This window comes from Passer domesticus, chromosome 15 (assembly GCF_036417665.1).
Source record: "Passer domesticus isolate bPasDom1 chromosome 15, bPasDom1.hap1, whole genome shotgun sequence".
In the NCBI taxonomy this organism is placed as follows: domain Eukaryota; kingdom Metazoa; phylum Chordata; class Aves; order Passeriformes; family Passeridae; genus Passer; species Passer domesticus.
This window is the reverse complement of record NC_087488.1, coordinates 3,716,531-3,733,714: the sequence shown is the minus strand read 5'-3', so window position 1 is coordinate 3,733,714 and position 17,184 is coordinate 3,716,531. Positions and strand designations below refer to the sequence as shown.

The following is a 17,184-nucleotide window of genomic DNA, read 5'->3' as shown; positions in this document are numbered from 1 at the left end:
GAGGTATGTAATTGCAGAAAGCAGTCAAGGAAACCTTTGATGAATGGGAGCACAGAGCCAGGAATAATAAGAGGCAGGAACAGCCCCACTGGGGCTTTGCAGGGCTGAGCCCCACCGTGTCCCAGCTCCCTGGACTGGCCAGAGCATCCTCCTGCTCTGCTGGGGCTCCCTGGCCCTTTCTGAGGAGACATAAACGCTCTTTCTTGCTCAAGATGAAAGTCCTCTCCTCAGCTTGTTTCACACAGAAACCTCTGTTCTGGCAGCCACCTCACGCTGTCAGGCAGAAGAGAATTCTCAGTGAAAGAGATAAAAGGGCTCAGCTGTCCTGGCTCCCTGCATTTACCACAGGGTCCTTCTCTTTCTCCAGCACAATGGTCCCCCTGGGTGAGGAGTCATTTCTCTGAGAAACCCTCCCAGCCACAGCAGCTCCCTCTGTGTTCCCTTGCCCTGCTGCTGACCACACTGGCTCTGCATCCCAGCTTTGCCTCACATCTGTTTCAGCTCCAGCTGCACTGCCTGGGCACAGTCTGGAGACCAGCTCAGTCCATAATTCTCAGCTGGGGTCACACCCTCAGGAGGCAGCAGCTGAGTTCCAGTCTCATCCTGGCCCGTATGTTGGCTCTGAGGTGCAGTGTCCAGAACCAAAACCTCCCCTTCCACTGCTCCCACCCCAGGCTCCTCCAGGGCCACAAGACTTTCAGGATAAAAATGCTCTTTTGCTGAGAAGGAGACTTGGCTATTTCTAGCACTGACATTCACCTCCACATGCTTAGCCCAGCACAATGTTCTGTCAAAAACCAGTGTGAAGCTCCTTTCCCAGCTAGATCCAGGTAAGCTGAGGAAAACAAGCAATGGACTCTGAAACAACAAATTCCATGCTCCCAAGCAGCACTGCTGCATTTCACTTCCTACCTGCAGGCAGCACTTTCCCTGAGGCACACATCTGCTCCTGTCCCCTCACTCTGTGTTTTTATCCTCAAGCTCCATTCCATGTACCTCCTGCACAAGCAGGACCTTACCTCAGCTGCCACATTGCTGCCAACAAAATCCTGTCATTCATTCATGTGCTGTTTCCCTCCATCATTCTTTTGGATATTTTATTTTACAGTTGGCTGAGAGACCTGCCTGCTTTTATAACTGAGGAGTTATGAATGCTCTGGTCTGGCTGACAAGGTGGTGATCAGTCACAGGTTGGACTCAATGATCTTGGAGGTCTTTTCCATCCTCAGTGCTTCTGTGATATCTTAGAGGGAGGAGTTCAGGTGAGCTAATTCTACCTATCTGATATATTTCCTTGGATTTATAGTCCCCAAAATGTCCATTCTCTTTCCACAAACTGCACAAAGTGTGTGCATTTTTGGAAGTCCCATGAGCAATAGGACAGAGACCAGCACTAAGACTTTGAGAGTCAAGTTGATTTTAGTCACACCCAAAGAGACCTTGAGCAAGCTGAAAGCTAAAGGCAGGATCTCCCTGTGCTCTCACTGCCTAATTGAGACCTTCCAGAAATAACCAGGACACCTGGGGAGGGCAGCTCACAGGTCAGGTGGTTTTCCTCTCCTAATTACAGCCAAAGCAGTGAGCCATGGGTGGAGGCTCATGGGGTGTTGGAAGCACTATTCCAGGCTGGGAAACGCTTTCCCTGCTGCTCATGGGGATGGTCAGTCCTCTCCTTCAGCCAGCAGCAAGGAGAGCTGGCAGACAGAAGGTCTGCAGCCTGATTTCCCCCTTCTCCAGGAATTTCTAGGTCTGTAAGAAGGAAGTCACCAATTGCAAGTGTTTCCTTTTGGGCTCTTTAACACTGCAGCACTTCACAGGGTCCTGAGCCAGGGTGAAGGGAACTGATGCTGTCAGACAATGGTGGAAAATTGATCTTTTCCCAGTAAGATTTAGAGGCCAGTTGGACAAGAAATTACTCCAGCTGGGCACTCGGTCCCCATCTCTCAGCTCTTCCTGCAGCTTGGAGATTCACTCTATAATTGCTTTCTTAGTCCACATTTTATCCTCAGCTGACAGAATTCCATTAGGGTGATACAAGCAGTGTGATAAAGGGATGTTTGTGTCTCACATGGGCTCTAAGTCATTTCTCAGCAAACAAGCAAATAGTCACAGAAATGGGCAAAGAGGCCCGAGCCAGGAGGTCCCTCCCTTCCTGTGCTCTGACCAGCAGGGCCTCAGCCCACAGGGGGAAGCAGACACCCTCCCAGGGTGTCACACTGCTCCCTCTCTGCTCCTCAGAGGAGACACCTCCAAAATGAAGGTGCCATCCCCAAAAATAGGGATCCCACACAAACAGGAGCCACAGTCCTGTGACACAGGAGTGGGTGACTGTTATTGTCATATTTTCTGGAAAAATCTCCTTGCCCAGGATTCTTCTCCTGAGGAGCTGAGAAGTCTCAGAGAAAAAGGAAAACATTATTATCTCATTGCTTCTCCTGTGTTTTGCTGCTTTGGAATGTGGTTGGAGATTGTTTATACAACAGGTGATTGTTTCATTTGTTTCATGTGAATTGTTTTTACTTATTGGCCAATCAGAGCCAAACTGTGTCAAGACTCTGGAAAGAGTCATGAGTTTTCATTAGTATCTTTTCTAGCTTTCTGTCTGTATCCTTTCTGTATTCTTCAGTATAGTTTAGTATTCGTTAATATAATATAGATCATAAAACAATAAATTAGCCTTCTAAGAACATGGAGTCAGATTCATCATTTCCTCGCCTCTGTCAGGGTCTCAGAAAATACCACAGGTGACACCCAGATCAGAGAGCAAGTGCCCTTCCTAAGGGAGAAGTAAGAAATGAAACTAGTCCTGCAGCACACCTGAGCTGGAGAGTGGAATGGGCTGGTCACAGCAGCAAGGCAAGCAGTGACTCTGAGCAGCACTTTCAGCATGGTTCTGGCAGACAGATTGGCCTTCTAAGCATGATGATGCAGCTGTAAGATAGTCATGATGGGAAAAAAGCCAAAAGGGAACCCAGGATGCTGCAGGGTGCAAGTTTCAGTGCCTGGTGAAGGACAATGACACCATCACCACATGGTGTCTGTTGTTCATATTTCTTGAAGAATCCTGGAAGAGATTTGGCTGCTTCAGTGACTTTTACCAGAAGAGCAGCTCCTGTTGGAGCTCAGCCTTCTGGATCAGCAGCCCCAGAACACAGAGGGCACCCAAGGCACTCTGCACAAGGTTTGGGCTCCCATCACTGGCTGTATTCCCAGGATGGTGAGGAGCTGCATCCAGCAGGGAGCAGGAGGGAATGGGGAATGCTTCTCCTACCAGTCAATCAAAGGAAAGCTGACTTCATCCCCTGCATGTGGCAGAACCCAGATGTCAATAAAGCCCTTCATGTTTGCTCCTACCTGACTTCTGCTGGGAAGTGAGTGTTTCCTGGGATTTTCAGAAAGTTTAAAGACTCCATTCAACCTCCTTCATGCACTGCTCTCCCCCTCACAGCCCCACTGGCAGCAGCTCCTGTCTCTGGCCATTGCAGGGTGTTCCAAGACCCCCATCCAGTCCCACAGCACCCAGTCCCTCATGGGCACTGTCAGTGCCACCAGCCCAGCACACATCCCTGGTGTGGCAGGGCTGGGCATCACCAGGGCAATGACACAGCAGGGACATGGTACAAGTGCAGCAGGAGCAGGAGATTTTGCAGAGAACAGCACCACCTGAGCAGGATGCTGCAGTACAATTCATGTTCCAGTCCAGCCTAAGCCATGAGCAGGGCTCAGTTTAATTCAGCTGCTGGATGAGGCTCCTATGGGTTCATGGATGAGTGTCCTGACTCAGGAATACACTCAGGTTTCTGTGCCTTCTGTGCTGCCTTTCACACCCTGCACCACTGCTTGCTCCCTTTTCCACAGACAGGTGCCTCTCCCTGCTGTTTAAATGTTCCTCACAAAAAAGGCAGAAATTGAAAAGTTGCAGGTCTTCCCAGTATCTCAGATTACACTGTGAGCACTGACAAAAATATCTTTTTCCAGATCAAAAAGTAGGCATCCTGGCATGTACTTCCTCACAGATTATTTCTTTATCCTCTGCCCTTCTCAGTGTCACTGTGGGACAAACAAATTGATTTCTGTTATCTTGATCCAAGCCCTTTAAATCCAACCACAACAGGTAAAGGTGAGCAACTGTGGCATAAAAGTCTTTGCAGTGCTCAGATATTGAAATTGGGTAAAACTTTATTAATTTACATCAATATATTCAGCAAGAATTCCTATGAATCCTTCATTTTCCTTTGCTGTGCTTTTGACAATGTCAAATGATGTTACTGGGCACATCCTTGCTGAATTACTCCTGATGAAACTGTGCCTGACATTGACTCAAGAGCTCCGTAGGGATTTTCTTGATTGCATGTTTACTCTTCCTCTTGTCCCTCCTGTAAATGCCAGTCTGACATGAATGTACTTGTGAGGAGTTAGTTTTTAAAAAAAAGGTGAAAAATGGAATAAACCCCTTTTTTTAACCCTGATTCACTGAAGAAATGAGTCAAGTGTCTATGTTTGAGTGTATTGGGCTGACTAGGACTCTTAATTATCCTTGGTTACATAAAGGGTCATTACATCTCAGCTCCAATTAGGAGGGCAAACACTGACAGCTCCTACCCCACAGAGATGAATGAAGTATTTTCTAAACATTATGCTGCTCTCTGGAATGACTGACTAGAACCAAGGAGTCCATTAGGCTGTGCCTTGGTGGTTTTTGTCATCACAGACAGCAGGCTGGCAAACCCTTCTCTCACACACACACACTGCAGGGGAGGATATTCCACAACTTGACAATCTTTTAAAATATTTTCAAGACTATCATGGTCTTTCCACAGTGAGGCAGCTGTGGGGAATCTGAATGGGTCCAAGGGCTGCTGGGAGAGGATGTAAATGTTGAAGCCACTGCACTCTGTGGCAGATGCCAGACCAGCTGCACTGGATACAGATTTCCAGGGGCAAAAGGTGTTGAAAATTGGTTGCAGTCACCAGCTGAGGTGAGGAAGACTTGGTAGCAGGGAAATACAGAGAGAACTGTGACCCACCTGAGCTTGACCAAATAGTTTGCAGTAATTTCCAAAACCTGGAGCATTAGGGTTGAAAAATCATTAGCCCACCATGCAGGACTTGAGATGCTCCAGACAGATACAGAGAAGACAGGTGAGCACAGGAAGTCCTCTCCCCCTCTTTATCTTCTCAGATCAATAAGAGAGATGCTGTTCAGTGCCAGGAAACAGCAGATTTCATTTCTCTGCACATCCAATGCAATTTTCTCAGAAGAACAAACAATGTGACAGGCCCCATCCCATCCAGAGATTGCCTACATGACAAATCTGAGATTGTGCCTTAAGCCTTGAAATCCTTGCTACACCCTCTCCCCTTCCAAACACAGACATTTATATCTGCTCTGAGCCCTTCCAATTCCCCTCCTCTCAGCTTCTCCTCTTTTTCATTTGGAGATGCCTGTTACATGATTTGGAACAAAAATTAGCACTTGGTTTTTGGTACAATTACACCAGAAGCAAACGAGGGGGCAGTTCTCAGAACAAGAGGGTTCTTTAGTCAGTGCAGCTTGGGAAGAGCCCTTAAACAAAGTAAAACGTACTCATACACACTATTTTACATTTAAAAGTAAAGTAGTTTGTATTTAGTACAAAATAAATTGTTTTGCTCCATCAGTACACAGAAACCTGGGAATGCATTGGTATCTTGTGTCCTTTCAGCTCAGGCAACAGCAGTGAAGTTTTAATAATCAAATATACAAGATATTACACTCCTGACAGGGCAGAAAGGGAAGCAGCACAGTTTGGTTCTACACTGAGATGCACCACTATCTCTGGTTTATGTGTAAAAGCACATCCTGACTTCAGCATTCAGCTCTCTCTGGAAACAATCACAGAATCACAGGAATGAGCAAGTTCTAAATGAGAATCCATGGAAGAAATTTACAGGTTGTCACAAATACCAAGTTTGCAGGGAAAAGTACATTTGCATAGCAAATCCTGCAGCATATTTACTTGGTTAGAGTTTTTATTTAAATGACTACATGTGCAGGGTATTTTTGTTTAAAAATGTACTTCTCTCCTTACCTTCAGCTAATTAAAAGGCATTTACCATTTCTCAGAAGTGATGATCTGTTGCTGGCAACATCTGGTTAGTGCAGCACAGAGGCATAGCCTCCTTGTTCATAAAAATTCAGGCAAAATAGAAGGAAAAAACATTGCTCTGTAGCAGGAGGACTCTGAAGGATGTGCAGAGCGCCTGTCAGTGGCACTCCAGGTAAAACACCTCACTTGATTTTTCCGTGGTAGTGAAATGATGAAAGAAATAATTATTTCACTGCAAAACATGAAAAGGTGACAGCTGAAATGCACTTATTAAACCTTGATAAAGCCACTTCCCTGGTCTCTACTTCCTAAAAGCATCCATCACATTTCCACAAGCCCAGTGGAACCTGTCTAGGTGTCAGAAACAGTGGCAGCTCCTACAGACAGCCCTGGCACCAAAACATGCCCAGAGACAGACAGCTAAAGAGTATTCCCTCTAATAAGTGCATTTCCCTGAGAACTATTTACAGGCATCAGAAATAAAGCAACACCTCCTTCCAGTGAGCATCTTCGTGATCATCCAGCTAGGATTTAGGAATAAAAGCTTTGGAAATAATCTAAAAAAACTTGTGGACAATCCTGCTTAACCCAAGTTCTCAGTACTTGGCAGAACAGTTGTCAGCAGAAAGGTTCTCACTCTCCTCACTCTCTCCTTTATGTTCCTTCTTCCCTGAATTTTCAATTAAGAGATAAGGGGGAAAATTCAGACAGATCATGACCAAAAAAAAAAAAAACCCAGGAAACTGAATTCACGCTTCAGATTTCATTCTGAAAAAAGAATCCTGTAGCAAATAAAACTGCCTCTCACAAGAGGAGGTGGTGCAGCACCAGCAGACATAGAAAATCTTCCATTTGGATATGCATATTTTGGAGATCTGGAGTGCAGTTCCTTAGGGCTGGATGCATTCAGGACTTTCCTTGTTATCTTTTCCTCCTCTGCAGTCCTTTCTCATTCATGCAGGTTTTGGGGCGCAGAGCTGTTGAGGAAAATGAAGAGCTGCTTTAGCACTGTACACTAACAGTGAAGCCATGGGGTAAAATGAGGAGCAGAAATGCCCATTTCTCTTTCCACCCTAGAATGAAGCAGAGCTACTCTTCTCAGTGATGTTTCTGACACTGACACTGCCAGCTTTTCCACAGTCCCATGGAATTCCTTTCCTGTGCAAGCTACACTGACCTGAGTAGGAGGCTGGACCCTTCCTCAAGGAGGGAACCCCCTGAAGTATCCCCCAACCCAAATCATTGCACAAATGTGTTATCAACACCCTCTGTGGCTGATACCAGCCAGAACTGCAGAGGGGACATGGGGCAGAGGGCAACAGGCACCCTCAGCTGGTGACTTCAGAGGCTCTGTGTCCTCAGTGCTGGAAAAGATGTGATGGCCATGGCAATGACAGCTGCTCTTTACTGGACAGGTCTGCTCTGGAAGCCAGGATGCCATTCCAGTGGGCACAGGGATGTCCAGGATACTTTTGACAAGTATTGTTAAATACGTTAACTTTCAAGCTTGTTTTTCACAGGCAATGGCATTTCAAATCCTTCTCCTACAGAACTGTTATTAAAAGCTATCAAATAATATCTGTAACACTTTCTAGAGAACTAATTGGAGAAAGTGTCATGCTCAGGAGAGAAAACCAATCATGAATATACCAGCTTGGCTGAGAATTTGAGATGTATTTAGGGAGCTATTCTGAGTAATTTACAATGAATGACTGGTACTCCAGACTATAAATACAATCTACTCTTTCTCCTTGGGAAAAAAAGAGAGGTTGTATTTTTAATTATCACTTTGTAAGCAAAAAGACCAACCAGAAAGACAGTGGGAGGAACAGAGTCAACACGGTTCCCCCCTTGTTACACTCACTGTGATTCTGGGTCTGCTCAAGGAGCTGCAAGCAGCTGATTCTCAGACACATCTGAACCATCTCTGAAGCTGCTTAAAAGGCCAGTGGGGATGCAATGAGCTTATTATTCCAAAAGCTATCAATGAACCTGCACAATTAACAGCCAGTTTCAATTTATCTTCAGCCAGGTTATTTGCTGAGGATTTCTGCATTTGTAGTGCTGTGATGAGCCACAACCACATCATCCTCTTTCAGATTTAGATACAGAGCAGAAACCCACCAGATGATGAAATTTGCAGTTTGTCTTTTTAGGACAGAAAAAGCAGAGCTAAATATACATAAGACTTCCCACTTTTCCCAGTTTAGGGCTATAACAATGCTCATTATCCACACTGTGTCTGCAGGAATTGAGCAGAAGCAAAATGTGGAAGACAGAACTCACCCGGATCAGCCACAACTTGTTTCTTTTTGCTGCTGGTGACAATCTCATTTTCATTCATCATTCGTACATCCTGATCCCCCACATGATTGCTGAAAAGATTGAAATCAGTACAACGGCCAAAATCATCAACACTGGGGAAAGTTATGAGAGTCATGGACAAGGACAGCAAAGAAGGGATGTCTGGAGTCCTGCAAGCTCCACAGCACAGCCACACCACACAGGATTACCCACCCAGGAATTGTCCTGTCCTCATCCACCTGAAGGATTTCCTGCCAGTTTTAATTAGTGGCATTCATTCAGGCACACATTCAAATATAAATATCATATTCACTCTACAATTTTCAAGCCTGCCTACACAGCTTGAACCACAAAGCAAAGTGAGATTTTACATCAGACCTGTACAAAGGGGTATAAAAATCCCCATATGGAACTTCCACACTGCTTTCTAATTCTGAAAGAGCATTATTTGAAACTTTTCTGAACCAAACAAAACTCATTTACTGTGACAAGTTTTGATTGCAGGCTTTTTTAAAAGCTTGCAGGCTTTTTTTGCTTGCAAAATTTTAACCATTTCTTTATGGGAAAGAAGTAATAACTTCAAAGGTAAATTAAACTAAACAAATTACAGTGAAAACTATGAGCTGAATTGAAAGGTAAGGAAAACATCACTAATAACATCTCCCTATCACATAGCCCAAAAAACCCCATTTGTGCCTTTGCAATAAAAGTATATTTTTTCTTTTCTCTCCAAATACTGCACAAAATGGGTTTCTATTTCTGAAGAAAAACTTAATGTCCCTCAAACTGTCAGAGTGAAGCAGAAGAGCCAATATTGAAGCAAACCAAAATTTAAACTACTAATGATAATATCAGACTCAAGTTGAGGTTCATAAAATACTGAACAGTGCCATGAGAAGGAGAACAGGCCAACATCACAAGCTCCAGCAACAGCATCCAAAAGCTCCAGAGCATTTTTAAAATGAGAGGATATTATCCAGCATGTCTTCCATTGCTGCTGAAGTACCCTGTATTTTAGTAGGGTGGGAGGTGAAGAAAAGAGAAAAGATGATTGCAGACCAGGCTGGGAAGAAAGAGCAAGAAAACTCCAGCACAGGAGTCTGCAGGAGAAGAGGCTCAGCATGCTCTCCACTGGAAAAGAGACCATGCAGTGTTTGTGACCCCAAAAACTCCTCTTTAAAGTAGATCAAAGGACATGTGTCTTATAAATATGTGCAAAGGAAGTTATGTAAAAAAGATCTGTGATTACAGCTGGTGATTCTCTGGTTTCAATAAAATAATTTTACTCACAGAAAGATCTGAAGCTGAGGAATGTAAAGTTTTGTTTCCCATCTTCCTTCTTTTTCTAACCCATTGACAATTTTCTCAAAACTTTCATTTCCTCAAGGCATTTCATTTCAGTGACTTTTTGACTTTGAGAAACTGTTCACCTCCAAGTCTTACCATGACAACACAGCCACTGGTACAAAAACACGAGTCCAACACAACGCATCCAAACAATAATAATTTATTTAACCTCTGGCAGGAGCAGTGGCCAACAGCCAATGCTTCAGGGAAACACAAGAAAACAAACCCTGCAGGCAAATGTGAACTTCTGTCTTTATTCAGAGCATCTCATGTTCCTTCTGCTTATTTCTAAATGTTTGAATATCCTTCTGAGTGGATCACACACCATTTATCTATGCAAAATTTGCCTCTTTTTTTCCAAGTGATGCATGTGCAAAACACTCCATTTGTCAGCTGTCCAACATGTCAGAAAGTGTTCATTTCTATAAGCTTTCATTTTTTCACTCTTCAATCCCATTTAAAATAAATTATTCTTTCAAATCTTTACTTTCCTTGCCAGGGACTGGTTTTTTAGACCCTACCAATCTTGACCTTCTAAATGTAAGTGCCTTTTTCACTGGATTTCATCACATTCTCCATGAGATTGCCAACTTAGTGGTTTTAAAGCATCATTCCCCCAAATGCAATTCATTTCTCATTTTAGAAGTTCATTATTTTAGACTGTTCATAAAATAGTAGAATTCTGGCTTCTTAATTAGCATCTGTGTCAAATCAGAGGAGTTTATTTTCTTTAATTTTGGTGCTTGGTTTTTTTCATGATCTTTCTATTTTTTTCCCCTCTATGTAATAACATTAGGATTTATTAATCCTTCTCTAAGGAAGCCTAACTTTTTTATTTTGTGTTTACAGGCTTTCATGAAAACAGATGTAAATATAAATCATGAATACCAGCAAGTGCTAAAAAATGCTTGCAAACAAAGCTGGTAATTTGGTCCTTATATCTAAAAATCTCCTTATTCCTCCTCAAGCGAGGCCAGGGATGCTCTGGAAGGGAATTTTCCTCAGCAATACACACTCTGCTGACATCAGTAACATCAAACCAGTTTTTAAAGCCAAGATTCTTTGTCCCAAGCCAGACCCACTCCCATACCTGATAACATTTCTCCTCTCCTTGTGGCAAATCCTCTCGTCATCCGTGAAGAGGATGGTGTGGTAGGGCACCACGGGGTCACATGTGGGCAGGATGCCTGACACCACATGGCTCACCATGTCCAGAATCCCATTGTACACCAGCAAGTCATCGACCAGAAGCTACAAACATTGAAGAAATAAACCAAAAGTCCATCAAGAAATCAGGCCTTGCTTTCAGCAGTTGTCTCTAAAAAGCATTTTGCCCTATTTGTTTCACAAATCCAGCCATTAATTTAGCTTTTGTTCCTTAAAACTTCCATTTCTCTATTTGCTGCTGGAGTTGGATTTTTTTTTTCCTCCCCAAGTTTTTTATCTTGTCACTGATGTTTTTTAATGCAGCTCTCAAGTAGGTAATTAAAAATGTATTTCGTGTTTTACATAATTGCCATTCTATTCATTGGAGTGAATCACTCTTAAATCCAGGAATTAATGAATCTCACCTCACTTCAGCTGTCTAAAACTTGGGTTTGTAGTTCAAACTAGTCTTCCAGGCCTACTCTACAGTCAGTGGAAAAAGGCAAGTGTTATCCTGTCTTAAGACAATTATCTAAGACAAAAATCAGATAAAGTTTTCTTTCCTTGGACAAAAAAAGGGAGGACAGATGACTGGCATAGATTAGTCATTTTAATATTAAATGCAGAGTTAAATGAGATGAATCCCATCCTCTGAGATTATATGGAATCACACTTCAACAAACTGTGAGAACACGTTCAGAATGGAGCCAGCTGACTCAACAGGACACACAAAATGCACAGGAAAATTACTTACACCAAACTCCTTCACACCTCTCTGAGGTGTCTTGGCATAATTCCATAACTTGATCATTGACACGGTAGTAGGTACATCAAAAATGACATATACCCTATTCACCTGCAAAAGAGAATTAATTTATATTAAACAGCACAAAGTCCCCAAAGAAATTGAATTCTCATGCATGTTACATCAAAAGAGGTTCATATTTAAAGGAATATAGCTGGAGGAGAGATAACTGATGCTGGGGATGGGAGTTCAGCTATCATCCCTGCTGATAATTCCCAGATGTTGGCTCTACCCCACAGCTGCTCTCAAAAGCACAGAAGATGAGATCTGGGGCATTCTTGTCATTCCAGTCATCCTGGACTGCCTGGAAATTGGAGGAGAGGGGGAGAGACACTTTTAATGAGTATTTCATAAACCAAATACAGACATGTCCTTAGGGGTAAGACAAGCTGGTGCCTCTTCTGTTCTGTTCTATTCTGCATGGAGATACAATTCCCAAGGGATGAAGAGCCAGGACAAGGGGGAATGGCTTCCCACTGCCAGAGGGCAGGGATGGATGGGATACTGGGAGGGAATTGTTCCCTGTGAGGGTGGGCAGGCCCTGGCACAGGGGGTCCAGAGCAGCTGTGGCTGCCCCTGGATCCCTGGAAGAGTCCAAGGCCAGGCTGGGCAGGGCTGGGAGCAGCCTGGGATGGTGGAAGGTGTCCCTGCCATGGCAGGGGGTGGGACTGGATGAGCTTTAAGGTCCCTTCCAACCCAAACCACTCTGTTAATCAATGATTTTATTCTATTCCATTCCATTTCATCTTTCTGCCAAATATGAATGGAATCCACCTTTCTATTTGCAAGACTAAAATCTCCCCTGTATGCCCTGAAAGCTATTGCAGAAATTTTGCAGTTTTTGTGTGAGTTATACTACCAGGAATTTAGAGACAATCCTCCAGATGCTTGCTAAACAATTACTGCTTGAGGTATTATTCATCTGCCTTTCAGTGACGTTAATGTCAAGATGTTAAGACCAAAGATTAGGCAGGCAGGAAACCAATCTTGCCTGTTACAGTTAATTCCATGCTTTTCCTTTTATGAGCCACTATACCAACTTCAGATCAACATATCTTAAGCTTCATCTTTAGCATCCTCTGAAGTTTTAATCCTTTGATGTACTAGAGAAGATACTGTAGGTTATATTAAATCATTGTGCTGGGTTTTGGGGTTTTTTTTACTCAAGAAAGAAAGGTAGATTGGCTCAATAGAAATGTTTGCATCTGTGATTTTCCATGAGACAACTGGAGCATTGTCTCCAACAACAACTGATAATCCCACAGCAAATTATACATTTGATTAAAAATCCATTCAAACAAAGAAATGAAATGACAATCAGTAACAGAAGAGCAAATAATTCAAATTCTGCTTATGTAAGAAATGAATTTGAAAAACAGGAAACCACTTTCAGAATTAAAAAGGATGGAAAAGAAAGGCTATAATACCAATTCCCTTCAAGCTTTTGAAGCTTCCAACACATCAAAGAGTTAATGCAGCTTTCCAGGCAGCCTGCACTGAGGATGGGAGCATCCACAAGCTCTGGTTCAGCAGCCCAGCTCCAGAGGCTGAGCATCAATGGGCTGATTGCTCCATCCAGCACCTCCCAGCTCAACAACCATCCCAGGGAGAGGGAGGAGGGAGAAGTACTCTGTGGATCTTACAGAGGTGTAATTTGCTACAGTTCAAGGCCAGAAAACACCATTAAATTGCTTCTGCTTCCTGCATTTCACACATTATCAATTTACCCTTTAATACTGGTATTTTGTGCTCTTCTGCAGGACTTTGGTGTCAGGCAGAACAACACAGAGAGAGAATTTCAGAGCCTGTTATTTTCCTTTTTCCCAAGTGAAACAGCCTCTGCAAGCGTGTCTTTTGTAAGGACATGAGCACACTCAGATGGTTGTCAAATCAATCAGTCATCCTGCTGTAAGAGACATCTGAGCATCCCATCAAATTGCCAGGATTGAAGATCTGGGATCTACACAGCAGGAGCCTCAAGCATCACACAGACCTTCCACTTCCCTAGGAAATGCAAGCACTCACTATTCCCAAGTGTACTTAAAAGCTTTACCTTAATTATAGCCCTTCATTACAACACATCATGATATAAATTAACAATTCCTTGCTTTTAATATTCTAATTAATAACTGCAACATCTGGAGTGAGGAGTTCACCAACACAGTAAGTGATAACTTACCACATGTCAAGTTTATACTTTGCTTTCTTTCTAAATCCATTCTCTTATAAGAAATAAAACCACCTTAATTATGTCCATTACAGGCCCCTAAAAAACATCCTTTTCCAAAACAAGATCAGAAATCATCTAAGTTTATCTACTTTTCCTGCTTAGCTTTTTGATATCCCAGCTATTAAACATGGGACTTCTAAAAGGGCTGAATCATCTGTGGCCTTAGGACATGAAACACTAAGTCTGCCATCCCTAATCTACAAATTTGAATTCAACATAGATAATGAGATAAAAAATAATTTCTCACTGCTGGAACAACATTCATTGTGTTTTGTAAAAATGAACTGAAAAGCACCAGAAAGGTGTTTATTGCACAGAACTCCTGCATCAGTATCTTTGTCACAGTGACTCAAAAACCATCTCTGGAAAATCTTCTGCTGTTGCCCCATGGAGAGAGGAGATTACAAACCTGGGAAACCTCCATTGCTGCTGCCTGTGCTGTGCAGAGAGGCTGCAATAAAAACAACTTCTAAAACGCATGATTTAGCATCTGTTCCCAATACCAAATTTAGCTATGAATTCTATATGCTTCCCTTTTCCTCCATGCTTCCAGTTCCATCCACACACATGACTAGAACAGAATGAAAAGGGAAAATGTACCAAACCAGGAAGAACTGGTGCCAGCCACATGTGCCTGCCATCAGTGGTGTCATTCACTCTGTCAATCAGTTTGTCTGGAGTCCGGATGTCTCCAGATACATCATCTAAAATGTTGACACTATCTGGAAAAGCAGCAATATCTGAGAAAAAACTTTAAGCATAAATAACCTAAAAACGGATATTTGAGAAACACCATATTTGAAAGTCTGTGCTGTTCCCAACTCCTTGAATGAGTTTTCACCACTCCAGCAGTACTCCCAGCACTGCATAGCTCAGGAACTTGGAGCACATATTTAAAAGCAGGACAACCCTTAGATATTCTGGCATTCCAATTTATTTTTAAAATAGGAATCAAGTAACTAGCTTCATTTAATCTCTTCTCAAATATGTTCTTATGACTTCATCAATAAAGTTCCATTAGCAGGAATAGGCACTTCCCAGATTTTTGGTGACAAAGTCCCATATTTTTATCATAAACTTGTGCAAATTGCTCATATAAAACCTATCTCAAGAAGGGTGTCTTTGCAGGAGGCAATCATCAGTCAGACTAGGTTTTGCTTGAGTTTCTCAAGGTTTGTGGTAAAAATCAGTAACTATAATAAAACGTTTTTTCATTAATTTGAAAGGGAAAGATTAAACCCCCATTGAACAGGCAACCAGATTTTCTCTGTAAGAGAACATTTACATTAAAAACATATATGAATGTTAAAGACATGCAAAGAAACATGGATGGATGGCACTGTCTCCAGAATTATGAATCCTGAGCAATCCAGTTTGAGGGACATTAATTTCCTCCTGTCCTGCTTTCTAGAAGTCCCTAAGTATTCATAAAGAATTGAAGGAATGACACAGCAATGCCTCAAGTGTTTAAGAAAAGCTTGATTCAGTTGTGAATTATCACATTAAACATTGCACTAAGACAAATATACTCTTTTGGGATCCTAATACATCCCACACACAACTGCACAGGCAGGAAAGGTGATCATTCAAAAGGGGCTGAGGATCCTTTACCTGGCTCTGTTTTGCACTGCAGAGCTGAACCAGTTAAAGCTGAACCAGGCCAGTTAAAGATCCCTGGCTCTTAAAGACAATTTGTTACCACTTCTCAATTTCAAAATGTTTCTTGTCCATTATAAATGTTACAAGTTCAGGGTGTATCATACAAGAAACAAATCAAAACAGCACTTGGGGAAAACCCTTTATTGCATGGAATTCCCTACTTATTCAGCAGTGAGGATCCTTAGAGACAAAACAATTCCTGCAGCATTTGTGCTATTTATTCTTTCCAGGGCCTAAGAAATGTTCCTTCCATACACCTGAACTATGTTAGCTGCATCTTGGGGTATGAAGCTTTCAGCTCTTAGAAGACTTTAGCTGGTACAGAGCACAAAGTGCAACCCTGATGAACATAAATCTTCCCAACATGCCCCTCATTCCCTCTGCTGGATATCCAGGGAGAACTGAATCAAATTCAAACTCTCAGCCCTGATCTTCATCACTGCATTGGGTGTCTAGAACAGCCTAAATCTCCAGAATAAAAGTTATGAAAAATTTCTTTCTTGAGGCACAATGAAAGATTCCATGGGGGAAAAAAAAAAAAAAAGCACTGAACTCAATCTTTTCTTATGAATTTATAGCTCAGCAAACTTTCTGGTCCTTCTCCACCACAGAACAAATGTCAAGAACAGAAAATACCACACCCTTCTTAAGCCTTCCCTTCTCTAACTTTGTCCTGCTTTGTTGGTGCATCCCATTGAGAGAAAAAACGTTCTGGAAATACACAGAATCCATAAAAACATATGGGAAAGAGGTTCATCACCAAAACACAGAGAATTAGAAGCCAAGTTAATCCCATAGGACAACCTGGCAGTGTGCAGTGATGCCCTGTGTCAATTTGCCAGGGAGTGAAGTGCCTCAGCAGGGCCAGGGGTGCTTGCTGTGCAAAGGATACTGTTTTCAGTCAGTAGGATTTGCTCTCCATGCTCATTGAACAGCTCCAGCCCATTCAAACCAATGTAGTAGGGATCACCCCAACTCGTCAGGAGCTGGAACTGGAAAATAACTACAAAGCAAAAGGCTGTTAAGGAAAATATCAATACACAAGTTTGTCCTAACAGACTATTTGAAAATGTATTGCACAGCCCACAATGTCAGACACTCTTATTTGCAGTTCAGGAGAAAAAGCTACCAGAGGATCTGAAAACAGGCCACATATTCACACATGATGTTTCACTGATTTATTCTTAAGCCATACTTTAAGGAAGCCTTTCTCATATTTTTGGTATCTGGTTAATACCTTAAAGCACCCAAAATTGTTGGATTTATAAAGCTCAGGACTCCTAACCATGGTATGTAACTCTAAAATATCCTATATGATAAGGAAGAGGACAGGGAAGGATACAGCCACAGGGCATTAATGGTGCTTCATAGTCCATGCTGGCTTGTTCCAGTGTCCTTGAAGCATTCCTGCCAAAAAAAACCCAAGGCAAACCAGGTGTTTTATGTACCCTTGGCTCATTCAGAAAAGAACAAACCCAGAGAATTAAACCTCCACAGACACCACCCCAACACCTACACCTGTGATGCTGGACCAGACTCCCCTCAAAGCTCAGAGGAATTTGGTCAGGGTTCAAACCAAGTGAAGCTCTGCTCTATGTGCTCCA

At 42.6% G+C, this 17,184-nt stretch overlaps 1 protein-coding gene across 2 annotated transcripts in view; it reads right to left on the bottom strand.

Annotated features, from left to right (window-relative positions):
- Positions 1-6,837: 6,837 nt before the first annotated feature.
- The window catches only part of KATNIP (katanin interacting protein), a 55,634-nt gene continuing 45,287 nt past the window's right edge, over positions 6,838-17,184 (bottom strand). For both annotated transcript variants that reach the window (XM_064390464.1, XM_064390466.1), the window contains 7 exons: positions 16,923-16,987; positions 16,473-16,583; positions 14,522-14,661; positions 11,641-11,742; positions 10,831-10,991; positions 8,376-8,464; positions 6,838-7,066 (listed from right to left, as the gene is read on the bottom strand). In XM_064390464.1, coding sequence (XP_064246534.1) covers positions 7,011-7,066; positions 8,376-8,464; positions 10,831-10,991; positions 11,641-11,742; positions 14,522-14,661; positions 16,473-16,583; positions 16,923-16,987 — 724 coding nt within the window. In that variant the 3' untranslated portion in view covers positions 6,838-7,010. The remainder of the gene's footprint in view (positions 7,067-8,375; positions 8,465-10,830; positions 10,992-11,640; positions 11,743-14,521; positions 14,662-16,472; positions 16,584-16,922; positions 16,988-17,184) is intronic.